The sequence below is a fragment of the Lynx canadensis genome, chromosome C2 (genome assembly GCF_007474595.2).
Source record: "Lynx canadensis isolate LIC74 chromosome C2, mLynCan4.pri.v2, whole genome shotgun sequence".
Lineage (NCBI taxonomy): Eukaryota > Metazoa > Chordata > Mammalia > Carnivora > Felidae > Lynx > Lynx canadensis.
This window is the reverse complement of record NC_044311.2, coordinates 100722803-100748797: the sequence shown is the minus strand read 5'-3', so window position 1 is coordinate 100748797 and position 25995 is coordinate 100722803. Positions and strand designations below refer to the sequence as shown.

Sequence of the window (25995 nt, the reverse complement as noted above, 5' to 3'; positions counted from 1 at the left end):
GGTTACATGTAAGATTTGTGCATTTTATTGGATGCAAGTTTATGTCAAAAGAGAAACAAATTAAAACAGATATTGAATCCTCCTTAATGAGATGCATACTGAGGCGTTAGGGCATGTGTATATATCTGTGCAGTTGGAACTTGTCAAAAATGTAAGATATTTTGATGGAAGGATAGAGTGGTGGGTCGATGGACGGTTATGTGGCAAGTGCTGTAAAATGTTAGTGCTGGAAGCTAGATGGTGGATGCACTTACTATAAATTTCTTTCAGTGTTGCAATCAATATGTTTGAACTTTTTCATGTTAAAAATAATTAAAGAGCCTGACAAGAATTAGGTCTTGATCTTAGTCTTTCAAGGTCCCATTGACATGGCTGTTTCTTTGGTGCTTGCGGCAAATAATCTTGTCTTCCAGCGCAGAAACCTTGAAAGTACAATTCTCTGTTGGAGTTGACATCACTCCATCCCTCAAAGAGATACAAAGTTTAAACAGATGGACTTCTGGGGGCTTGTGCTTTTATTGACATACTTGTGTTACATTAATGGAAACGTCTTATTTCTGTTTCTGGAAGAGTCCTTTTAAACTCTGCTCCCTGCTCTCTCTTCTGTGCAGGAATCTTCCTGCCATCCTGGACTGGGTGAAAACCCAGAAGCCCGGAGCCATGGGTGTCAACATCATCACATCGGACTTCGTGGACCTGGTGGACTTTGCCACTACTGTCATTGAATTGAACGACCTCCTACAGGAGGATAGAGCTTTGGCTAAATGCTGATTTGATTTTTTTTTTTTTAATTTATTTAACTTAATGTTGACTTTGTTGATCCAGGCCAGAGTTCTGAAGGGTTTCCTGTTAGGATGGTCCCTGGGCAGTGATGGGGAAGTAGGAGGAGGAGGGTGTTTTCCCTTCTTCATAGGGCCATTTGGATTAAACTACAGAGATTTTAATTGCATTTTTCCCAAATGAGACTAAAACTTAAGTCCAAGGGAAGAAGCATATCTCATGTGATCAAGGTCAAGGTCTCCCCAGTGGCTCATGATGTTGGATGTAATATGGAAATGGAGTCTCCAGGTTCCATTGAGTGTCCCGTAATTGGCCCAGTTTCCTGTTTTCTTCCAGGATGTTGTATTTGAGCCTGTGAGGAGATGAATCAGAAAGGCATCCTTAGTCAAAGTAATGGCTCATTGCAGGTGTGGATGGCCCTATGGGGTGGCCCTAACATCAACCCGAGGCTTTGAGGGGAAAAAGGGCCAAGCACCAGCTCTCTCTGGCATGTTGAATGTCACCACTTCTTCCCTGAGAGAGTAAGACTTCTTTATCACCAGGCTGTACCAGCCATAATCTGTTCTTCCATAGCTTATGCTTGGGAACTGGTCACCTTCATTCTTTAGATAAACAATACGTACTGCCTTTGGTATCAGAAATGTGTTTCCCAGTTTTAAAACATTGATCCCTTTCTATTTCTATTGGCCCCTTTTTAAAAGTGAAAGGAACAGTGGTGGAAGATCCTTTCAGTGTGGGGCCCAACAGGAGATAGACATGCATGTTTGCTGCACGCCCGATTTCTTTGGTTTAAATCTGTAGCTTTCCCCAAAATGGCTGCCAGGTAAACTCCTGCATCATTTTGGCAAAGTCCTTTTTGAAGAGTGGGATCTTCAAGCCAGATCTTGGAATCGCATTTCCTTGTCATCTGCCTAGGACTCGGTCTGTGCTGTGAGACACAACGCTAATGGAAGGCGCCTTGTCTGTGACACCGGGGAGGCAGACACAGGAAGCATGGGAAAGTGCAATGGATTTAATGAGGAAGCTCCAAGTGGGTTGGGAGCTGTTCTGTAACTCCTTGAAAACAAGACTACCTCGGGGACATTTAGGATGACTTGTGGGTCATCAAGTGAGAAATACCCAGTGTGGGAACTTTTCCAGTTTGTGTCTTGATTGTTCTCCTTTTTGCAGGTTGTTCTGAGCCTGCTAATCACCACTGCATGAGGGCTTTGAAACTCAAGGGGGATTTTTTTTTTAATTGGTAAGAGGTACTTATCTATAAAGAGTCCTCTTGTGTTTTATTTATTTATTTATTTATTTATCCACTTATTTATTTATAGATTAAGTATCTTCAGTGCTTCTCACCTCAAGAGCACTCACAAAGGAGCTTCCTGAACTCTTTTCACCCAGGCCCGATGCCGCCCTGATCTTTCTCCCTTCAATAGGACCGTGCATTTCAGCACTGTGAGTGACCTCTGACTCAGCTACAGATATTCCCAGCTCCCCCAGTCATGCTGGGACAGTGTTCATGCGTGGGTGTGGTCCAGACTTGAGAAGCCACTGCCAGGCCACGCACTGGGTCAGAAGATACAATGGGTCATGAAGAACTCTCAGTTCTTGAGGAAGACTCTCCAGTAGAAGGTTGAAAAGGAAGGAGCTGGAAAGAAAACTGGGCATGGAGTGTGTACATACGGAGGCTCCTCAGGACTGTCTGAGGATCCGTAAGGAAATGTCAGCATCTGGATTCTTAAGAAGGAAAAATAAACGTGGAATCCTGGATGGATGTGTGTATGTGTGAAGACTGTTAGGCCACCCCCCCGGGAGCTTCCCATTTCTATTCTTCCATGCTCACAGCTGGATCTTACATGTCTCCTGCAATGGCGGGTATCCAGGGTGAGCTACCAAAAGCACACCCCCAAATCTTGGTCTTCCAGCCTCTACTGTCTGTAAAATAATTTAATCCCTGACCTCCAGCTTCTGCAGTTTGAGGAGGGCCACAACACAAATGCCTCTGGGAAAATCTGGTCTAACTTTTCCTGTTCTTGCATTTGAGCCCCCTCTCCAAAGAGGTTCCTGGGATTGTATCATCAAATTTTGGGGGGCCTTCTCTGGAAAGGGGTAAGAAAGGAAGTGCCCTCACTTTCTCAACTTTTCTTCAATTCTAATATTAAACCCCAGTGACAAGCTCTGAAATTCCTGGCCACCCCTCAGGGTTTTATTTGTGGTCTCATTGTTTCAGTTGGTCTTCTTTTTAACTCTTGGTCAATTGCTAGGGACTAGGTCATTTCCCCTCTTTTAACCCTTTGTTACTTGGCAAAGAGATCAGGAGGCAAGAGGAGAATTATTCTGCTCTGTTTTATTTGAGCCTCAGCTTTGTCCAGGTGCTTGGTGCTACGAGGCCAGGTATGTTGGCAGGGTGTCTACAGAGGATGCCAGTGACACCCAAGGGCTGCTGACTGTTCAGTGAAATGTTTACTTGATTTTTGTTCCTTTCGTCTTAAGATACATAACTGCACTTCACTTGGGTTGTAACACTGAAGTGCACCTCAGTGTTTGCATAGTAAGAGGAAAGACATCAAGCGTGACACAGAAGCACAGAAAATGGTCCCAAGGACGTGTGCGTGGAGTCCTACTCTATGTGGCACATGCAGGTGTTCACTCCTTCATACTGTTTTGGGTTGCCAGCCTGGCTTGCATTTTGAAATTCTACACAAGAGTTCTGGGAGATAGGAGGATTATTGGCAGTTCGCCCTTGATAAACACCTTGACTTGGCAGAATCTCTGCTCCAGGAAAAAGTTGTTTGATATAATGCAAAGGATATATGCATTCTGCTCTTGGACATGAGGCCAAGAAGAAGACTCAGTGACGGGACAGAGGGAGAGGAGACTTTAGTTCTATGACTCATTCTACAACTGCCAACAATAAAAATGGTTGACCCAACCGCATCATTCACTCTCACGAGATCAAACAAGCCTACCATACTTTCTCAGAATTAACTTCAAGATCAACGAAAAAGCTACTTGATTGAGCCAAAGAGGGCTTTAGTTTCATAGGATTTGGGGCCATAGTTATCCTGAAATGTAGGCCATAGTGATTCTGAAATGGTAACTCCAAATGGTTTTTCATGAACTCCCTAGACCATTTGCCACATTTCCATGGCTTTGTGGCAAAGGGGACAATCGCAGGTTTCAGTTAGATTGGAGCAATGTTTAAAGGGTTGAACTTGGAGCCTATTAGAGATACCACTGCGGTTTCATGGGCAGAAAAGATATCCTTAGGGTTGGAGAGAGAAGTCAAGATGGAATTGATGGAAGGGAATGATAAATTATTGAGGATTAATTTTTAAAATATTGACAGACCTAAGGGTGTCATGCCCCACCAAAAATGATATATATGCTGTATTAGACTCTCTAGTAATTTATTTTCCTTAACACTGAGACCAGACCCCTGAATTCTTGAAAATAGTTGAGCCACAGTCCAAACCCAGGATTTTTATATAGACTCAAAAGCACAAGATCTGATCCCAGGTCATGACCAAGGTTAAGAATCCTGGCTCTCCTTTCATGACCTCATATTCACATCACAAAGGTTATGTTTCTGTTCAAGAAGACAATGAAGTGGAGCCTTCTAGAATTAAATGCAGTTTTATGGTGTGTCAGGATTTTCTGTTTCTGTTTTTCTGAATCCTGCCATAAGAAAGTGCTCCCCAAAGAGACATCATTACAACCTGGCGAGAAAGCTTAGTGCTAAGCTAAAGGTGGAGAAACAGAAGAAATTACGACGGAAATGAAACGATTTCTTTTCGTGGACGCAGTAGGGCTACACAAATTCAGGCTGTCTTACAGAATGAATTCATGGCCCAGTTGAAGTTTTTGGAATGTTCTTTATTGGCTGACTGCAGATTTTTATTGTTAGGTTCTGGGAAATGGAACAGCCTAATGAGTGGGGCACAGGCATGAGACTTCTCTCTCGTGGCTGAGCAAGTAAGCAACGCTGTGCTAAATCCACCTCGGTTCCTTAGTCTGCAATAAAGATGTTTTCGGGTACCTTAGTGATGTTCTGAAAACCTTGGTCAACTAGCTCCCCAAAATGTCAGGTCCCTTAGGATTAAATTAAATGCCTTATACTCAGGGAGTGAGGTGTGCAGTTATGGTAATTCTTCCTCGTGTGGCGTGTGTGAAGAAATGCTTTTTGGGTTCATTTCTCAAAAGTGTGGTCTAGGACGACAGCTGGTGCAACACTGGCTCCGTAGTGATCCGTATAGTGAGATGAATAGAGCTGAATGAAATCTGCTGACACACTTGAGTTCCCAAGAGGGGGCTTTCCCAAATGCATGCTAAGCAGTCATGTTATGCCAAAAGGAAGTGCACAGAAATTGATCACGTCAAATGTCCATACGAACAGGAAGTTTGTTCTGTGTGGCATAGAGCATGGTTGTCCCTCTCAATTCCACTAACTTTGCAGTAGTCCTCGGCCCTCGGCCTCAGACTGCTTCCTAGTGTTTGCCATCATGGCTTTGTCACTCAGAAATGTTGCCTTGGGACACACAGGAGTGAATTGATTAGGTGATAAGTGATTTAGCTGGAAACTTCACCCTAACTCCAAATGGTAATGAACAGCTCTTTACTCTCCCAAGAGACTTACTATCTTCTTACCTTCTGGCTTCCTCAGCTTCCTAGGAGAAATAGTGACACGAAAGGTACTATATTGCTGAACTGGCCCTTAACCTGGAAGAATACAGTACAAAATGCTATTGGTGGTGTTGAAATAGCACAGTCTTAAATGCTCAGAAAATATTCTAAGATAACTCTTTCTATCCTGCAGTGGATACCGTGTTCTGGTCTTTTCTCCAACGACACTTATTCTTAGTACTTTTCAAACTCCTTTCTAAGCCACATAGTTTGGATAAAATATTTTTCTTCTCTTTGCTGGGAATCCAATCCCACAATCTTGAGATAACCTCAATAGTCTAGAGGCATTTTCCTTCTCATTCCTTCTGATCTGCACAGAATACCACTCTCTCCTCTCCTCTTGGCCATCCTTGATCATCTGCTGATTACTGTTAATAACAGAATACCGGTGAAATTCATCCAAATAGACACACACATTCAATGAGGCCCAAGCCCACTCCTGTCACAGTGGTTTTTATTGCTCCTTACTGGTCCCAAATGCGTAATTCTGACCCCGACACACACATGTGTGCGTGCATGCACGCGTGCGCGCGCACACACACACACACATACACAATCTGGTTGGGGCCCAGAACTCGGGGCCAATACTTCATTCAAATCGCAGGGGCATGCTCACAAGCTTGGAGCCCAATGAGAAGCACAGCACTTTGAAGTCAGATAGGCCTTCCGTTGCTTTGTATATTTGCAGTTTAACATATGTTATTGCTTTATAGCACTAGTAACACTTCAGTCATGAATCTGTAGTATCAACATGATAAATCTTAGAACATATTCTAGGCACGGCGGTACCTTGCTGCTATTATACTTACTAGTTTGCACCCCTATGTTAATAAGCGTCACATACAGACTGTGTGGGCAGTGTTTGTATTGTGTATATGCCAACTGTTATACTTAACCTCGCCGATCAGCAATTAGAAAATACAGAGGTTGTCATAGTGAAAATAAGTCTTGGTCAATTCAGATATGATATGTGACTTACTATCTTGACCTCTATGCTTGTTTTATATTACAGTGCATGCTGTTTGCTAAGTTAAGTAACAAAAAGTAATAAAATCAGAATAGTAAATTGTACCAATTTTAAGGTTAGAGTTAAGTTTGGTACTTAACTTATATGCTGCTTGGTACTCTGAAATGTATTTTGTGGCTTAATTATCTTATTCACACACGTTTCACTTGGCTTCTTCCCTCCGAGGAAGTAATTGTTCAAATATATCTCTCCTTCTTTCTTGTAACCTGGATTATTCTGCTTAATTCAACCTAAAACATTGTAAAGCCAGATTACCTCATTTTAACTGTGAAAAAACAATTTAATAGGTATGATGACATTATGTCTTTTCTTGTATTTTATTTGAACGACCTAAATAGGCTTAAACCTAATAATAAATATAAAGCTTTAGCAGGCATGTTTCCTTGTTTCTCTGTACATTTTATTGTTGGCCCACTTCTGATCTTTTTTTTTTTTTTAAAGGTTATAGACCCAGTGTCAATCCAATATCTTAGTATACGACTTTGGATGAAGACATATTGGAATCAGCTGACCACACCTGCAGTCCCCAAGATGAGCCGTGCACGAAATGTGCACCCAATCTTGTCACCCATCCTTTTCTAAGCTTTGCCCTCAGCACTTCATTTCTGCTAGGCTTGGGCCAGGTCCTGCATCCATATTCTCACCTGACCACCATGGTGAGCCCATGTTATTCTGAGTGATTGCCAAGCACCGAGATAAAACAATGCAGAGATTAGAGTGGGCATCCAACCTGTTGGCAAGGAAGATTCCAATATTTTCTTCATTCCTAATTTCTTTTTAGTAGAATGCCTGAGCCCACTTAATTTCAGTGACTTTCTCTTTTTGCCCTATGCCCTGCAAAAATAACAGGCTCTGGTGAAACACCTGTGTATGAATTTAGCAGAGATGAAGGTAATTCTAAGTAATCATTCATTTCACATAGTTGAATGTTACAGCAGCAAATTAGGGACGATTCTATTTCTGTTCAAGTTAACATAGCAATCGAAGAACACATCATAGATTTTTCACCTGTACTTTTAGTCATGGTTAGTAAATCTACCATATGGTCTTTTTTTTTTTAATTTTTTTTAATGTTTATTTATTTTTGAGACAGAGCATGAATGGGGGAGGGTCAGAGAGAGAGGGAGACACAGAATCCGAAGCAGGATCCAGGCTCTGAGCTGTCAGCACAGAGCCCGACATGGGGCTCGAACTCACGGACCGTGAGATCATGACCTGAGCCGAAGTCGGATGCTTAACCGACTGAGCCACCCAGGCACCCCTACCATATGGTCTTCTGATGGGCTTTCATAAGCACCACTTTCAGTCATCCCCATTGGCTTTTAGTAGAAAATGGCATGATGGAGATAGGTCTGAGTCCCAACATCCACGTGGTGTATTTGCAAAGACTACTGCCTCAATTTCTGAACACACACTTGGGTTGAAACATTGCCTCTGTGAAAATGGAGCGCGTATATTATGTACAAATTAATTTTTCATAGTACAACTAGCTTATGAACATTCTATTGAGTACAGGAGCTGGGGCAACAGGCATTTCAGAGACGCATAGCCCTGTGTTTCTATCCCGGCTCTATCACATCCCGACTGTATAACTCTAAACAAAACTAACATCTCTAAATATACAGGATATAGGACTACTAATACCTGCTCTGATGGGTTTTTGAGAAGTCTACATAAGACACTATACAGAAAACATTTCAGCACAGAGCCTGGCACACAGTAAACTCTCAAGAATAGTCTTGGTATTGGGGGTAGTGACTTTGCACCCACCCCCTCCAAAGAGTACCTGGCACAATCCCTTCAACACGGTTGACTACTAACTCTTGTGTTTATTGCTAATGACTTAGCAGGAGCTAATTAATAAGAAGGAAAGCAGATAAATTCAGAGAGTGAAAGAGAAAGTTACACAATCACTGGACTATCTGTGCACTGCTCTGAGAGTAAGTAGGGTTCCCACCACTGGTGGTGTGCCAGATGATGTGAGGGGGACGATGGTCATAGCTTTGAATAGAATTTATATCATCAATCACTTAATCATCCTGATTAGTGGAGAGGAAAGTCTCAGTGACGAAAACTCTCTAACCCTTGTTTTTCTAGCAAAAACAACAACCCCAAAAAGGCCAGTAATATCCAGATAACATTTAATATAATTTTGTGTGCATTTTCTTTCTTTTATGGTTACCTTCTCTCTATGGCAAGTGATACTGGGTTTTTCAACAGTGATATAAAATTTCCTTAAGTTTTTAAAAAAATTCCAGTGTGAAGCTATGGGAATGGCCTTTGTTTATGATCCTTTCCAGGCTGAAAACCACCATAGTTGATTCCACTGCACGCTTTTGTCAAGAATTGGATTTGGCCATGCTCTTTCAAACATCCTTAACTAAGTAAATAAGTATATAAACAGAGTGCTATTTGAGCTAGAAAACCACCTCTTCTTTCATAAGGAGACTCTCAATGTCTCCTGTAGAAGTCTGTGCCCAGTCCATGCCCTCTCTCCGTGCCATCCAGTGTGGCAGGAGAAAGGTGCCCGAGTCACTTAGTCCTACAGATGGCTGCGCTGGAGATACGTGCAACGCAGAGACCAGACCCTGCTTCTTTGACTTGGAAAGTGAGTCCTCTTCTGTGAATCCCTGAGGTTAGAATGCCTGAATGCTCTGGATTTTTGTTGTTTTTTTTTTTTCTCCCCAAAGGAATTCTTGATCAGCAGTATGTTTTTTTGTTTATCCCTCTGCAAATCTGCTCACTGTGACTGAAGGATTGTTATTATCTTTAAGACTTGAAACCTTTCATTCTCAGAGAGGGTAGAAGGTTGCAAGGGAGGAACAGTGTCCAAAGCCCATGTGCCTCAAACCTCACCCTGGATGGCCTGGGCAAGTGCCAGTTAAACAAAAGTGCTAGTCAGACCAGGGTGTTTGCACAGCTGGGCAGTGTTTTTGGAAAGCATGGGTGGGGAAAGGGGACACAGAATTGTCAGCCTCTGTCCAGTAGCGTCATGCAACTGAGAGAAGCCTTAGGCAAGCAGATGGCTTTAATCTAAGGGGCCTGGTGTCTAAAGAATGGGACTTATCCTGTGGAGAAAGGCCCTAAGAAGCAGAGCTCTTATTGCAAAAGAAGGCCACCGAAAGCTATTCTTTGTTTAACCTCTCTGTTTTGTGGCCTAAAGACTTTCCTGCTTTGACGCTTAATGGGTGTTTGCTCAATCTGGGCCCGGGAGTCTCATTTGTAGGCCTCCATGAAGTATAAATGGATCTGGAAGAAGACAGTAGACTGCCTTTTGCAAAAGCTCCCCCCTTCCCTAACAACCTTGCAGGTTTAGAACTAACCTGCCACACGTCAGAGGGTTCAGTGGTCTATTTCATTGGTGCCAGAATGCCCTGACATGACATACAAAATTTTGGAACTGGACCACCTGGGTGGTTCAGTCAGTTGAGTGTCCTACTCTTGATTTCAGCTGAGGTCATGATCTCACAGTCATGGGATTGGGCCCCACATTGGGTTCCACGCGGGGCATGGAGCCTGCTTGGGATTCTCTCTCTCTCTTTCTCTCTCTCTCTCTCTCTCTCTCATCTCTATCTCTTTCTCTCTCCCCACGCACCCCTGCCCCTCTTCCCCCTCTGCTCTCTCTCTCTCTCTTTCTCAAAAAAGTAAAAAATAATTTGAAACTATGAACTATGAGCACACCTTTCTAATAGAGAATCCATAGCTCTCATCAGACTCTCAAAGGAATCTATGATTCTAAGAAATTTACATACCACTGTCTTTCAAATATTTGTGAGAATTAACTATCATTTCAAGGTTGTTAAGCAAGCAAAGATGGCTGACATAGGCTAGCTCTAGAAGATTTTGGTCTTTCCTATTTAAAAAATGAACTAAATTAAGACTCATATGAATTTGTTGATTATGGATGCTCTCTTTCAAGAGGTAAGGTTGGATAAAAGAAGATAAAAAGGAACAGACTAAGCAAGTCCAAAAGACCCCAAAGAATGAGAGTCAGATGGGCTCTAGCAAGAGAGGGCAGCGGGAGATGGAAGAAACCAGGCACAGGAGCAGATATGGAGGCATGGCTGGGTATCCCACACGAGTCCAAACAACACATTTCAGAAGGAGGTGGACAGATTGGAGCCTTTTCAGAGAAAGGCAGCTAGGAGGGCGAAGGGTCTAGAAGTGGTGTCACATGAGAACTGGGGATGTTGTGTTTAGAAAAGACTGAGAAAGGGGAGCCTGGGTGGCTCAATCGGTTAAGCATCTGACTCTTGATGTCAGCTCAGGTGATAATCTCACAATTCGAGAGTTCCAGCCCCACACTTGGGATTCATTCTCTCTACCTCTCTGAGCCTCCCTTGCTCTCTCTCTCATAATAAATAAAATTACAAAAAAATAAACTAAAAAATACCAAGAGAAACATGATGGGGATATCTTCAATTATTTTTGAATTGTTGTATGACTGAGATATTAGAATCTTATGAATTTAATTTTTTTTAATTTTTTTAAGTTTACCTATTTTTGAGAGAGAAAGAGAACACAAGTGAGGGAGAGACAGAGAGAAAGAGGGAAACACAGGACCTGAAACAGGCTCTAGGCTCCATGCTGTCAGCACAGAGCCTGATGTGGGGCTCGAAACCACGAACCATGAGATCATGACCTGAGCCACAGTTGGACGCTTAACCGAGAATCTCATGAATTTAGATGTAAAAGGGACCAAAGAAAATTTGTCCAGGTGCTAATATTACAAGAGAGAAAACTAAAAGCCAGAGATAAATGACTGGTCTGAGGTAGTGCCTGGAACTGGTCTCTGAGTCTCCTCCCAGGGTCCTTCCCCATCATTTGCAACTGCCCCCCTGAGTGCCTGATGTTCAAAAAAGAACTAGAGCCATGAGTTGCCGTTTCAAGAAGGTAGAGCTCACCATCAGGCAGAATATTTCTGGCTCTCCCAGTTTTCTATTGCTGCTATAAGTCATCACAAGCTGAGTGGCTTACAGCAACACAATACAAATGTATTACCTTTCAAGTCTACAGTCAGAAGTCTAAAATGGGCCAGCAGGACAGTGTTCTTTCTGGAGGTTCTAGAGGAAAACTCATTTCCTTGCCTTTTCGGCACCTTCTTTGGCCAGGGGCCCTTCCTGACTTCTTCAAAGCCAGTAGCGTGGCATCTTCAATCTCTCTCTGACTCCACTCCTGTCACCACGTCTCCTTTGATCCTAGCATCTTCTGAGGCGCCCCTGTGATATACTGGGCCCACATGGACAACCCAAGATAACCAATCTCCATCTCCAAATTCTTAACTTGATCCATCTACAGAGTCCCTTTTACCACGAAAGGTGACATATTCACAGGTTCTAAGAATTCAGACATAGACATCTTTGGGGCCTCTTCAGTCTACCACAGAGTACTATGGAAAGTGTATGGACATTGGACATTGGTACTGGTTTTAGAATAGTGAGTTCGAATCCTGATTTAAGCACCTACTCCTTGCATAACTATTACCCCTTTGAGCTTCTGTTCCCTCATCTATAAAATAGGAATAAAATTTCAAGGTGCAAGTAAGCGGCAGCCATATTTGTTCAAGGAATTTCCAAATGATTCTCACCAGACAGGAATTCAATAGAAGAAATTCTATTAAATGAGAGATTTGTTAAAATGACCTTGAAATTGCATTCTGAGATTGCTACAGGAAAAAGAAGTGAAATAAAAGGTATTTTTCTCCCATATATACCTGTCTACTTCACAGATCCTGTAGAAAGGTCACTGCTTTTCTGGATAGTCAATAGCTAACAAATCTGCTTTCTTCCCCTGCAGTGCTGCTATCTGATTCTGTCATCCAGATCGCTGGTTGGGCTTGAGCAGGACTGAGAGCCTGGACTGGTCTGTAGTGATTGGCCAGACCAGGCAGCTGAAACCAGCACAGGTTCCCTCCTTCACATCTGTCAACATACCTGCTTGCAAGCAAGTTGCAGCTCGTGACCACTGTCCGCAGGGGCCAGTGAAAGCGGGAAAGGAAATGGAGGGGAACACCTTGATTTTGTGCTTGAGAAAAAGTGAAATCCTGTGTTGATGCTTCTTACCATCGTCCCAAACTCTTCGGCCAGGATTGGAACAGTTGTGGGACACCACTGCTGAGTCAGGAAGGAAGTTGAGAGAAGAGTCCAGATTCCAAAAGCAGCAATCAAGGTAGGTGATCTGTCTGGTCATGGGCCTTTCTCTCAAGATCACAAAACAGGCATTTTGCCCAGCCTTGTAGCCAGAGCGTCTCTGATGATGGTCTACTGAAGGAGACGTGTTAGTTGTGGGTGCATGCTGAGAGAATTCAATCATTCGTCCACCAACGTGTTCTGCAAAGTGGGTTGTATTTTTCTTCCATCTTCTTTCCCTTTTGAAAATTGTTGTGTTTCCTCTACATATTTCAAAGGTTTAGAAAGTTTTCTCTTTCGTCATAAAAATTGTATTTGTGATTTCATGAAATTCTTCCATTAGTTATGACTCTTCAAACATGGTTTTGTTCCAGATTTTGCTGGCATAAGTTCTTTCCACTTTCAAGATATACCAGGACAGTTTGCATTATAAATCTGAGGAACACACTGTCTATGCAAAAAGCTTTCGAACTCGAGCGATAGGATTTCCCAGAAAGCCATGTGCATTATTCGGCTCTGGAACCTAAGGAGTTAAAAGTCTTCAAATTGCTGGAGCAGAATCAAGTCTGTTTACCTAAGCTTATCACCCAGGCTGGCCAGGTCAATCATTTACTGATGAAAGGCTGTTTCCTAACTTTGACAGAAGACTGCTAAAGCCCATGCCTATCTCTATAGAAGAGACACAAGGCAATGTAGAAGATAACTGTTCTCTGCAGTGATAGCTGACCAGAGACATTTTTATCCTACACAGAGTAGTAAATGCCACGGGCTCCTTCCTAGCTCAACAATAAATGAACACGAACGAGACTCATGAACAAACTGAATACCTGATGTCACCTCAGGCATAAGAGCTTGTGATTTTGAAGAAGCTTCCCTTACTTCTGGAGGTTTAGAGAGAAAAAATTGACTATAGAACAAGTTAGCGAGTGATTCTTGAGGGGGGATAAGATTATTAAGTAATCATCAAAAAACATGGAATTTTTCTTTCAAGTCTACACATTCCAAAAATATGTTATTTTAAATAAACATTTAGATCTGAATACAACCCCTCCAGAAATGTTGTCATATTGTTACCCATATACTTGTCAGGTCTGTGCAATGGTTCCTAGCTCTTCCACTTTTAGAAGTATGGTGAAAGAGAAGCCCTATTTTTCTGAATTCCCTTTAGGAGAGGGATCGGGCAATTTATTCAACAAGGTAATGTTTGACAGTATTTTTGTCAATCATTTATGGAACTGAAGTGAATCCCCTTTGGTGCGGTTTGTGGCCGGAATTTTTATGTGGCTCGGGAAGTTAACTAGATGCAGGAGTGTAAGCCACTGCAGAGGGTGGCCTGGACACAAATCCCATGTGTGATTTGGGCTGAGTCTGTGGCTAACTCCCAGGAATGTGGTGAAGAATTATGGTAACTGATACATTTCTGTGAAGATATTAACTCTGTAAAATGTTAAGTGTGTGTCTGGCTGGTTTCCAGAGAACGTTTGTAGATAATGCATGTGATGGAGGTGGTTTGGAACTGGGGAAAGTGTGCCAGAGCATTCCAATGCATTGGCCAGATTTACCCACAATCCCTTAGGCTGCCTTAGAAACAGATAGGTCTTATCTGTCCTTTCTCTGCAGCATCTGGAATAGGCCAAAACACTGGTGGCCCTTGAGAATATATCCAGCTTTTCTTCCCATTTCATGCATATTGGATATTAGGTAGGGGGAGGTTATTCTCGGGATTGACTAAACTAGATAGACAGTATTAGTCCTTTTACAAGTCGGGAAATGAAAACTCAGAAGTCAATTCAATGTTTATTTATTTTTGAGAGAGAGAGAGAATATGTGGGAGAGGGGCAGAAGAGAGGGGGACAGAGCATCCAAAGTGGGCAGTTAGCCTGACATGGGGCCCGACCCACAAACTGTGAGATCATGACCTGGGCCGAAGTCAGACGCTCATCCGACTGAGCCACCCAGGTGCCCTGAACCCAGAAGTTAATTAATTTGCCCATGTTTACTCAGTCATAAGCTGAGCCAGGATTCTACCAAATCCTGCCTCATTCCCTATCCAATGCTTTTCCAAGGCAGTCGTGGAGTTAAGCACATGCAGGAACATAAATTGTGGGTGTGTGGGTGTTGAGAGGGCAGTCACCTAGGAAAGCAAGGCTGACTAACAAAGCCAGAGGTTTTCCACTGGCCCTTGGATGTGCCATGCCCGAGGGCAGCTGGGTACCACTATTACCAAAATGGCAGCATGGACTAGACTAGACCTTCTGCAAGAGCAAGTAAAGGGAACAACGGGCTGGGAGCAGAGGGAAGTGTTCCCAGTTCCAGGAGTGACAGTCACTGCAGTCTTTCCAGTCCCAGATATTTCTTTTTTTTTTTCCCCTTTCTTTCATTCTTTCTTTCTTTTAATGTTTATTTATTTTTGAGAGGGAGAGACAGAGACAGAGTGCGAGTGGGGGAGAGGCAGAGAGCGAGGGAGACACAGAAACTAAAGAGGCTCCAGGCTCTGAGCTGTCAGCACAGAGCCCGACGCAGGGCTCAACTCATGGACTGTGAGATCGTGACATGAACCGAAGTCGGCCGCCCAACCGACTGAGCCACCCAGGTGCCCCCAGTCCTGGATATTTCTTAAGTAAACCGAGGGAATTTTCAGGTTAGATCTCTGCCCCTTTCTATTCCAGAGACTCAAACACATGAGCCCCAACTTAAGTACAACATTTGAACTATTTCCAGGGAAACAAATGACACCATTCCAGTCCTTCTCTGGGAACGAAAATTAATAATTACAATTTCACTTCACCTTAGCTAATCTCTACTCATCTAAATCCAAGGGATTTGGGCAGAAAGAGGCTTAAAGCAAGAGGAACCTTCAACAATCTATCATATCGAGGTTCCCAGTATCTGCAGCCCAAAGAGGCCCATGTCAGCTTGGAGTCCAAATGGCTGACAGCTGTCATTCAAGCAGTGAACCAGTAAGGCACAGCAGCAAATCTCCCTTTTCTCCCAACCTCCATTTTGCTTTTGTTTGGATACATCCTAAAACTTCTATTAGCTGTCTGGCAGAAATTCCAAAGCAGCCACAATTCCTGAGCATTTACAAGATCAAGATAAAGAAGTGCCATCGTGAAATGTGGTTGGCTGAATATCTTTGAACAAAGAATTTCTTCTTTTTCCAGACCCACCTCATACTTAAGCGTGTGATAGCAAAGGCATTACAAATAGAGATCGCATTGCCAAGGCCGCTAAGTACCCTTTCCTGATGCAGCTGACCCCACAAGAATTGTATTCACATGCTATCATTTTTGCTAACTAAAACATTAGGATAAAGAGGAAAAGTTGAAGCTGAAATATGAGGACGCATAACAACATTTCACCTTTAACCAGTGCCTATGACGTGCAGGAAATGAACTCCTGCCTTTTTATCTACCTTTTAAAAAATCTAATCCTTATAAGAAACTTACGCAATTTGCTCAGTTCTTGTATATTGGACAGGTAGTAAGATGAGGTGAAATTTGAGTTGGGGTCTGCCTGGCCAAAACCCATGTTCTTTGGCACTCTGTTTTGGGAAAAATACTCAGCAGTGTCTATACTATTTGTATTCTAAGGGTAAAAGAGTACGGAGTCCTTTGTAAATTATTAGCTTGGATCCTCAGGGCACATATTTATGACTCCCTCAGCCAGGCATTCTTGATCCCATACAGGCATAACACTCAACATCACAGTGGTTTTCCTCTCCTCCAGGAAAGTAACAAGAAAACACACACACACACACACACACACACACAATTGCCCTTACATCAGTTTTTCCATCCCTTTCTGAAACTGTGAAAAAGAAAACTGTCCTTTCTCCTGGTTTGCGAACATTGTTTTGTTTATTTGTTTGATTTAAATGTAACACAGAGACAAACTTTTTCACTTATTGTACCCAGATTTTTTATTTCTGCAAATTTCTCTCTTTGGGAAAGTTGAATATGTCGAAAGTTTCTAGTCTGGTTTTATTTAATTTCATCATAACCCTGTAAGAAGGGTGTCATGGTAAAACGACATCCTTTCAGATAAGGAACCTAAGACTCCATAAAGGTGACTGCTCTCTCAGAATCACTCTGCTAACAAGTCCTATAGGCTTTGCTCTCTTTTTTTTCTAACAAGCAAGCAGTTCCCTGGATCCTTCAGGCTTACAAATGGTGCGAATGGGACAATACAAGCTATTTTCAGAAATTAAAAATGCCAACTGACTACATAGCCTGTTCTCAGGCTTCAGAGACCTACTCAAATGTTGATCGCCTTGCTTTGGGTGGAGATTCTATCAGGTCAGTGTGGTAATGTTACTCTAATTAGATTTTCATTGAGTAATGGAAATGAAGATACTACTTGATACTTAATAAAATCTGCCTTAAAGGCAAATTTGTTCAACCCATGTGCCCATAAGCAAAGAAAGAGATGGAAGGAATTCTTGCTGGGAAAAAGCTAAGAAACCACTCTCCTCTCATTGGCTATATGCCTATAGGACAGTATATGTAGGTAGGGGCTACAGGGCCCCCATAGCGTCTCTTGATATACACAGTTCCTCTCTTGGTTAACTCTATGACCAGATGGTATCTTGTGAGTCAAGAAGTTGCCAAATGATAGGAAACCCAAGAAAGTCCTTCTTCAAATCGGGAATCTGTCATGGGTGTGTCCCCGATACCTATGGAAGCCAGCTAACGTTACAGGAAGCTTTCTTGTGACTTAGGAACTTCATTTCGGTCCTACGATGCTCTGAGGAGTCAGGGAGCCCTGTATCAGTTGTGCATCTGCAGGTGGCCGAATGTTTTCTTATTCCTAATGCTTCACTGGGAACTGCTCCCAGCTGGCCATCTGAGTCTCCATCCCATGTGACAGTCTTGTATGTGTCCTTGCATTGGGGTTAATGTGCATTTGCATTGCACTTTTTGTCCCCATCTCCTTGCCCTCAGAGGCTCTAAGGGTGCAGGAGAACCCATATGCTCTGGGAAATGAGCAAACAGAGAGAATGAAACCTCTGCCCTGTTCCACGCCAACTTGTTCCCCTCCTCTCCACAGTTCCAAGGTCAAGTTTCCCTTGGGAGCAGTTAGGAAACTGAAGGTCACAAAAAGCTGGCAGTTCACGGTGCCTTGGAGGGTTTCCCAGAAAGCAAAATGAAAATGAGATTGTTTCCACATAAGAACTCTGTATTTGGAGGACAGGATTCAGTCTGAATTTGCAGTTTCACTGTGCACTTAGGTAACCCCCACAAAGTCTAGTTGTTTTTCTTTTCCTAAAGTCAAAACAATATCAAAAATATTTCCTGCAGAGAACTCTAGGCAGAACTTTTTGTCATCGCTGAGCTGATGTTTTCAAGGATTCATATCTTAAGATAAACCCTTTATGGTGTGTTTAGCTGAGGCTCTTGTGTCTTTCTGCATAATGACGGCTGTGCATGGGGCCTGCTTTATTGTAATCTCATTAGATTTCACAGTATAAGCAGCTGGAAGCTTGTGGTTAGTAAGTGAACAAGTTGCAAAACAAAAACAAAAACAAGCAAACAAACAAACAAACAAAAACCCAGAGACCACACAGAGGCCAAGCAAGGATGTTGCAGTGAAGGAACAGATGGTAGGTTCTCTATGACCCGAAGAAGGTCCATCCTTCAATCCTGAAAAGATTTGCCCTCAAGTTCAAGTATATGTATTCCACAAAATTTAGCTTTATTTGCTGGACCGGAATCCTGAGTATAGGGAAGAACCAATGGCTAGACTTCCCGAAATCTGACTGTTCACTTCAAAAATTCATCTCATTTTGTTTCTCTCTGCAAGATGGAAAAGCCCTCGATAAGAGGTATTATTATACAATGTAGCTGTTTTGGTAACTCGTAGTCCAAACAATAGAACATAAAACATAGCCCAACAGAGGCATTCTGGTCCTGACTCCACCAGTATTTTGCTCTGTGGGTTTTGAACTTCTTGGTGGTGACTCAGTTCTGATTCTTTACTCTCTGCATCTTCCCTGTGAATAACCACAAACATTCATTGATGGGTCATCAATGGGTCATCCTCAGTTCTGCTAGAGTCACTTACTCTTTCCGAGAAACATATTAGGCACTATTTTCGAGACAAGATTAAATAATCTTGAAGGTTTTTCATTTATCAAGTGAGCCAAACCACAGCCTCCTTACAGTCCCCTGTTTGGGTCTGTGTGTGTGTGTGTGTGTGTATGTGTACTTTTAATTATTTGTACAGTAGTCTGAAGATTACGAGTTCTCAATAAATATTCATTGATGGTAATAAATTGGTAGATGACGGAGATTTTGTAGAGAAAGTGATTTATCTTTTTTTTAAATTTATTTATTTTAAGAGAGTGTGAGAGAGTGGGGAGAAGCAGACAGAGAGAGGGAGAGAGAGAATCCCAAGCAGGCTCCACGCTGTCAATGCAGAGCCCGAACTCAAGAACTGTGAGATCAGGACCTGAGTGTCATGATAAATAAAGAGTTGGACGCTTAACCCACTGAGCCACCCAGGTGCCCCTGTAGAGAGAGTGATTTTAAAAAAAGAAAAAGACTTTGTCATTGCCAGAGATGGCTAAAGAAAGGACGAGAAGTATCAACCTATGGTGTGGAGGGAACGGTGCGTTGAAGGTACCTTGCTCTCTGGACGTGCAGTAACAGAAGAGCACAGCAGATAGGAGACTGGTTTTGTCTGATTCTGTTACTGCTGCAGCTGACGGTGCCACACTGAGCAGATCACTTCAGCTCGCTTGGCCTCAATTACCTTTCTTCTTTTTTCTTTTTTTTTTTAATGGAGATAAGGAGGTCGGCATGTATTTTTTTTTATGGTCTCCTCTAGTTGTAATATTCCATCTTCTAGGAAAAACTAGAAAAGTTAAGATTGACAGTTCTTTTCAAAAGAAAATACGCTGGGGGGTGCCTGGGTGGCTCAGTCGGTTGAGCATCCGACTTCAGCTCAGGTCATGAACTCGCGGTCTGTCAGCTGTGCTGACAGCTCAGAGCCTGGAGCCTGCTTCCGATTCTGTGTCTCCCCCTCTCTCAGCCCCTCCTCCGCTCATGCTCTGTCTCTCTCTCTCTGTCAAAAATAAATAAACAGTAAAAAAAAAAAAAAAAAAAGAAAGAAAATACATTGGGCACCTCAATGGCTCAGTCGGTTGAACGTCCAACTTCAGCTCAGGTCACGATCTCACAGTTTGTGAGTTTGAGCCCTGCATCGGGCTCTGTGCTGACAGTTCAGAGCCTGGAGCCTGCTTTGGATTCTGTGTGTGTGTCTCTCTCTGCGCCTTCCGTGCTCATGCTCTCTCTATCTCTCTCAAAAATAAACATTTTTAAAAAATTAAAAAGAAAATACACATATGGTTTTTATTTCTCTTGAGCCACTTTCCCTACCTCTCAGGCGTGTGAACTGGGAGGTGTGAGAAACCGCTACAAAGATCTCAGGAACGAAAGTCCGAGGTTGTTATAAGATCAGAGAGGGTGGGCATCGATATTTTCTGGAGAAGAAGCCCACTCAGCTGGAAAATTGGAGGCAAGCACCTCTGAGTTCTCTTGTCCAGCTGCCACCAAACCCGGCACTGACACTCAGCTTTGCCACACCTGTCACTAATGTGCGCTCCAGCGAGCAGGCGGTCATGACTATTATCCTCCCTTTGTAAACAAACAAAAGTCCTTAAAGGTGACATGATTGCCCAAGGTTACAGAAACATGGCAGTGAGTCAGATGGAACTGTGTGCGTTGGTGACATTACAAGCAAAAGGCGGAAGAGTGAGGGACAGATCGGCACTTCTTCTTAAGTTCACAAAACAATGGTCAAGGACTCTGGGAGAGCTGCAAGTTGGCTCTGAATCGTGGGATCATTCTCATCCTCCTGCCCCTCCCGGAGTCCCCTCCCGGCTGCCCTGCCCAGGGTTACTCACCCAGGTTGTTGCAAACTGGGCGCCTGTGCTCATGTCCCTTCTTGTAAGCTTCATGAAAGGCTATGTGTAATGAAGAGAGGGCACAAGGAAGAAGAATGCATCAAAGATCTTCCCTGAGGCCCTGGACTGAAAGGGCAGTTTTCCTGGGAGACACGCTGGTTTCCCTCTTATATTCCACAGAAATAGTCATCGGGATGACTGACAGAATTAGGACGTCCCGTTCCAAGCATGGATAATTTTTATTTTTTCACCTCTGGGGTTATTTCACTCCTCTCTGCTCTATTTCTCCCATAAAAAGGAAAGAATAATGCTTGCTCACTGTGACAAGGAGAAAGCAGCCCAGGGCAGGACTATTCAAAGGAAAGAGCTAATTGCACCGAGCACCAAGCACCAAGCACCAAGGCGTGACTGGAAGTGCTGGTAAAGAAAGCATGCAGCGTCATGGCCCACATGGGTTTACTTGTCAGTTGGGACCCACACCTGGGGAGCTCTAAGGCCCTGAAGAACCACACTCACAAGTAATGGCGAAGAACTTCTGGCCCCAACAGGAAAGCACTGAAAGAAATTAGGCATCAATGGTCTCAGGCTTTCAGTAGGAAGCTGCGTCACTTTGTTGCCCATTTTTGTCCCTTTTTAAAGATGAGAAGGCCGCCTGGGTGGCTCAGTTGGTTAAGCTTCTTACCCTGGATTTTCGCTCAGGTCATGATCTCAAGGTTGTGACACGGAGCTCTGCATCAGGCTCTGCGCTGTCTTGTCTCCCTCTCTGGAGGGAGGATTCTCTGTCTCCCTCTCTCTCTGCCCCTCCCCCACTCACTCTCTCTTTCTCAAAAATAAATAAGTAAACATAAAACAAAAGAAAAGATGAGAGAGGGAAAGTCAACCTCAATTATGATCACCAAGGGATATCTGGTAATTTTCCAGGTGATAAGGGAACACCGTGAGTTCAGTAAGAATAGACTGACTTCCTGGCAGGGTCCTCAAGTGATTTTCTGTTGTACTCAACAGAAATGTTACTGCATCTACACACTTTCTCAGTGTGTATTTCTAATATTTGACTCCATTTCTAGTATCTAATTGACTTCTTCTAAGGTGGTCTCTTGGGGAAAGGGATGGGTAACACAGCAATGTGTAGCTGATACTGTCCACAACCATATTGGCTAGACTCACTTTATATTTTATTTTTATTTTTGTTTTATTTTATTTTATTTTATTTTATTTTATTTTATTTTATTTTTTTGAGAGAGAGACTGAGCATGAGCAGGGGAGGGACAGAGAGAGGAGACACAGAATCTGAAGCTGGCTCCAGGCTCTGAGCTGTCAGCACAGAGCCCGACACCGGGCTCAAACTCATGAACCTCGAGATCATGACCTGAGCCGAAGTCGGACGCTTAACCTCCTGAGCCACCCAGGTGCCCCTAGGCTCACTTTTTAGAAGCCACAAAACAAACAACCAAATAGCAAAAGTCACCCTTGGGTTGCCCACCAAATGCATTCAGGTAAGGTGGGATGGGAAGAAAATAAGCTTATGATTCAAACATGGACTACCTCTTAATGAGGCCAGAAAACCAAAATGGCCCATAATTCCAAGAAGCATTATCAATGTCAAATGTAGCTCAAACACAGACTTCATGGAATTAAAAACAAACACTAAAGAAAACAGTCAAGTGCTGAAACAAGAGACAACCCCATGCATTCTCTAATGCATGTGACAAAGTGACCAAGTAACAAAGCCCCGGTGAGTCCTGTCACAGGTTCTTCTACGGAGCCAGTGAGCACACCATCATTTCTTGAACTGAATTCCCAATATGGGACTGGATTCTCCAGCCCTGTCAGTTTTCTAGTAAGAGAAAAACCATTTCAGAAGCAATATAATGCTGTTTTCCTACTTTCAAAAAGTCATCTGGCCATTCTTATACCTACCCATAGTCCTCACTAAGCACATAGTCAGGGGAGCCAGAGTCCATAAGTATTCTATCTGTGCCCAAGACTCTGCCAGGTAGTGAAGTTAAGGAGGGGCTTATCCTGTGGAGACTTTCCAGAAAATGCAGAGACTGTTCCTATAATCCCATTTTTTACTGCCCAATAGTCTGAAAGGCAAAGAGGCAGCATTTTAAACCGAAGAGACTTTCATACTATAAATCTTCAGGCATTTGGGGGCAACAAGTGTTTTAACGTAATTGCAGTAAACCTAAAATAATTTACAAGTTGTGTGCGTGTGTACATGTGTGCAATGTATGGAAAGAATTTTAATATGAGAAAGGCATTAGATCAGTTGTGCAGGAAGAAAAATCCGTTATCTGAACTATTCCTGGATGTACGTTACACAAATCTAGGTACTTGTTTAATTTCTGGAATTAATTAGCAAATGTCTGTTCAAAACATGGGCTTAAATGACTTCTATTGATAGCATAGCCCTTCTCTAAAATTGCTGCAACACATTTTGATCATTTTTAGAAAAGGCACACTATAAGAAGGTTTGGCATGTAAAACATTCCTTTGAGATATCTAAATGAATCCGTATATTGAATTTCATATCTTCAAGTAACCCTTGGCATGCCAGATTTTATATCTCATTAGCGTATTATTTAATATGATTTTTAAAAAAGATTCACCAATGAAATTTGAGTAAGCTGGTCAATGGATACAATGGCCTAAGTGTTATTTGGTTGCACTGTGTGCTTAGCCCACTCTCCAAATTTTTTTCTCCTATTTCGCAGACAGGCTCTCTGACCATGTCTGGTTATGCTCAGTTTTTGGCTGTTCCCCTAAAGGGATTATCTGAAGGTCACCATTTTTCCTTTTTGAATGACTATCTAACCTAATTCCCACTGGGATACTGCTATTTTTCATATAAATTTGTATCAGAAGCTATTAACTCCCACTTTCCCCGAGCCAAGGTCATAACAGCATGTTGGAATCAAACATTTTCTATTATTCTAACACAGATCCAATAAAAAGACATTTATAGAGTTCCTAATATATGCTTCACACTGTGTTACGTGCTATAGATACAGAAATGAGTAGCTCACAGTTTTGCCCTGAGGAGGACAAACATTTCATAGGGCAAATGAACCAATAAGGAGCCAGCACATCAATGTATATATGAGGCTATAGGGACAGTGATAATTGAATATACCACAGAAAAGTTCTAGATGGATGCTCAAGAAGACCTTCAAAGAAGTTGAGGTCCAAGTGGTGTTTTAAAGAAAAGGAAATTTGTATTTGCATCCTTCCTTTTCAAGAATTCAGACTTCAAAGAGAAGGCTGCTTCCTTTTAGAAATTTGTCTGAATATCCTAAGAAGAAAAAAATGCAAGAGTAGAGATAGCTGTGGTAGTCATGACTGTGGCAGATTTGATTCCCTGGAGAAGGAAGGTAAGAGGAAGGTCCAGAGCGATCCTTCTAACTGAAAGGCAGGAACAGGAAGAACTAAAACTTTACCCTAAAATAGAGTCTATGCCTCATTCACATTCCTTGAACTTGGAGCTTCAATTTAGAATCATTCTCTGCAGCCCAGGCCTCACAAGCTCTCGCGAACACTGGGGAAATTTGCCTGGCGAACTGTCTTGTTATGAATCTGATCTCTACTCAGCTATGACCTGAATTTCCATATATCCTGGGAGCAACCTTAAATAGAAACACAGAACAACACATTAGAGAAACAGCAGAGAAGTCTTGTGACGTCAGCAGCTGGCACCAGTTTGGAAGCTCAAGGTTTAAGGAGAGGGATAACCTTACCAGCACCCATCCCAATGGCCTCCATTAACATCGAACTCCAACTCCAACTTTAACACCGCATGTCTGAAGCAGGACATACGGTAGAAGGGTGGGCTTAGTAGCTTTCAACCTAACCTGGGTTGGAAGGTTGGAAATCCTTCCCAATCTTCTTAAGTTGGTTTGGGTAAATCTTTAGTGTGTAAGTGAAAATGTTCACCATCTTAAATAATGCATCCATTTCCTGAAATTGGGCCAAGAGATTGTGGAGTTGTCTGATTCTTTTCGAAACTCAGATCATAAATCACACTCTTCATGGGCCAACTTACATGTTGGTTTCACTCTTTCATCCACTGGAGGGAAAAATATATGTAAAAGTTAATTAGGATAGATTTGACCACATAAATACTAATACTTAAAAACTAAATAACTTAAAACTCCTTTTACATATAAGGAAAGGTAAAAATAGAAACAGTGAACAGGAAAGTATATTTGCAATATAAATGACAGGCAAAAGGTTACTATCCCCAAAGAGTACTTACAAATCCATACCAGCCAGAGGCACTGTCTCAGTAGAAAGCTAGGCAGAAAATGAACTGGCGGTTCACAAAAAAAAGAAAGATAAATAACCTATAATCATTTGAAGAGCTGTTTAGCCACGCTAAAAATGAAAATAAAGGCAAGTTAAACAATAAGATGGCATTTCCTTTTTCATGAGATTGGCAAAGTTAGGGTAACACAACGTATTGGTGGGCAAGTGGGAAACAGGTTACTTTCACACACTGAGATGGTACAAGTGCCGACTGCTGCAACCCCCTTTTTTAAGGGCAGCTTGTCAAATCATAAAAATGTCTTAATGTGGGTAATTTTTGACTTAGCAAATTCACTTCTAGGACTTACTTTTAGACAATAATAAAAGGATGCATTAGAAACTTCCCACAGTACACATATATCTGTATAAGGCTTGTTTATAGCAGAAAATTCTGAAAAAAGCCTAATTATTCATCAGAGAAGGACTGAATGAATACACACACACACACACACACACGCACACACGCACGCACGCGCACACACCCATACTTGTGGGTACTGTGCAGCCATTTCACATGATGAGCTCCATCTAGTGTCAGGGACCGAACTTTGTCACCAATAGATCTATGATTAATGTATGTCTACCAGTTATGAGCTGTGTAACCCGGGTAAGTCATTTGACCTAAGCCTGTTATCTCATCGTTAAAAACAAAGACAATACTACTACCTGTGTCTTACAATGGAGCCGAATTGGGTGAGAGTATGAAAGTAAATCACTCAGACTACGACTTGACCCACCAAGGACAGAATAGCCCAAGCGCTGTTGGTGACCAAGCCTCTTGACCCCAAACTTTCAGCTTCCGCACAAAATGACAAACTAAACAGACCCAAGGTTTGGAGTCTTGATCTTCCCAAGACCTTATTAAAATAAAAATGTTTTAAAAAAGAATAAACTCATAACAGAAAAGGAGACACTGTAAAAAGAAAACAATCTAATAAATTTCCCTTTGTGATTGAAATTATTACTGCTATAAAAAAATGGATAGACTGGAAAACAATATTGAAGACTTTTTTTTTTCCAAAATTTAGAGCAAAATGACCTTGGTGGAAATGTAAGATAAAAGATAATTAAGCAGTAATAAGAAAAATTAGAATAGCCAACATATGGGGCGCCTGGATGTCTCACTCAGTTAAGCGTCTGACTTCGGCTCAGGTCATGATCTCCCAGTTCCAGTTCGT

At 42.3% G+C, this 25995-nt stretch overlaps 2 protein-coding genes and 1 long non-coding RNA gene across 7 annotated transcripts in view; 2 read left to right on the top strand and 1 right to left on the bottom strand.

The window, feature by feature from the left end:
- PLCXD2 (phosphatidylinositol specific phospholipase C X domain containing 2) overlaps positions 1 to 6854 on the top strand; it is a 50790-nt gene extending 43936 nt beyond the window's left edge. For both annotated transcript variants that reach the window (XM_030328602.1, XM_030328603.1), the window contains exon 5: positions 612 to 6854. In XM_030328602.1, coding sequence (XP_030184462.1) covers positions 612 to 771 — 160 coding nt within the window. In that variant the 3' untranslated portion in view covers positions 772 to 6854. The remainder of the gene's footprint in view (positions 1 to 611) is intronic.
- Positions 1 to 20816, bottom strand: part of LOC115523020 — a 33194-nt gene extending 12378 nt beyond the window's left edge. Inside the window, exons 1-2 of one of the 2 annotated variants that reach the window (XR_003971618.1) lie at positions 20513 to 20816; positions 19231 to 19461 (exon numbers count right to left, since the gene is read on the bottom strand). This is a non-coding gene — a long non-coding RNA (uncharacterized LOC115523020). The remainder of the gene's footprint in view (positions 1 to 19230; positions 19462 to 20512) is intronic. The other variant, XR_003971617.1, reaches the window with a different exon arrangement.
- The window catches only part of PHLDB2 (pleckstrin homology like domain family B member 2), a 235671-nt gene continuing 222101 nt past the window's right edge, over positions 12426 to 25995 (top strand). For all 3 annotated transcript variants that reach the window (XM_030328599.1, XM_030328598.1, XM_030328596.1), the window contains exon 1: positions 12426 to 12646. The gene's annotated coding sequence lies outside the window, so the exon portion shown is untranslated. The remainder of the gene's footprint in view (positions 12647 to 25995) is intronic.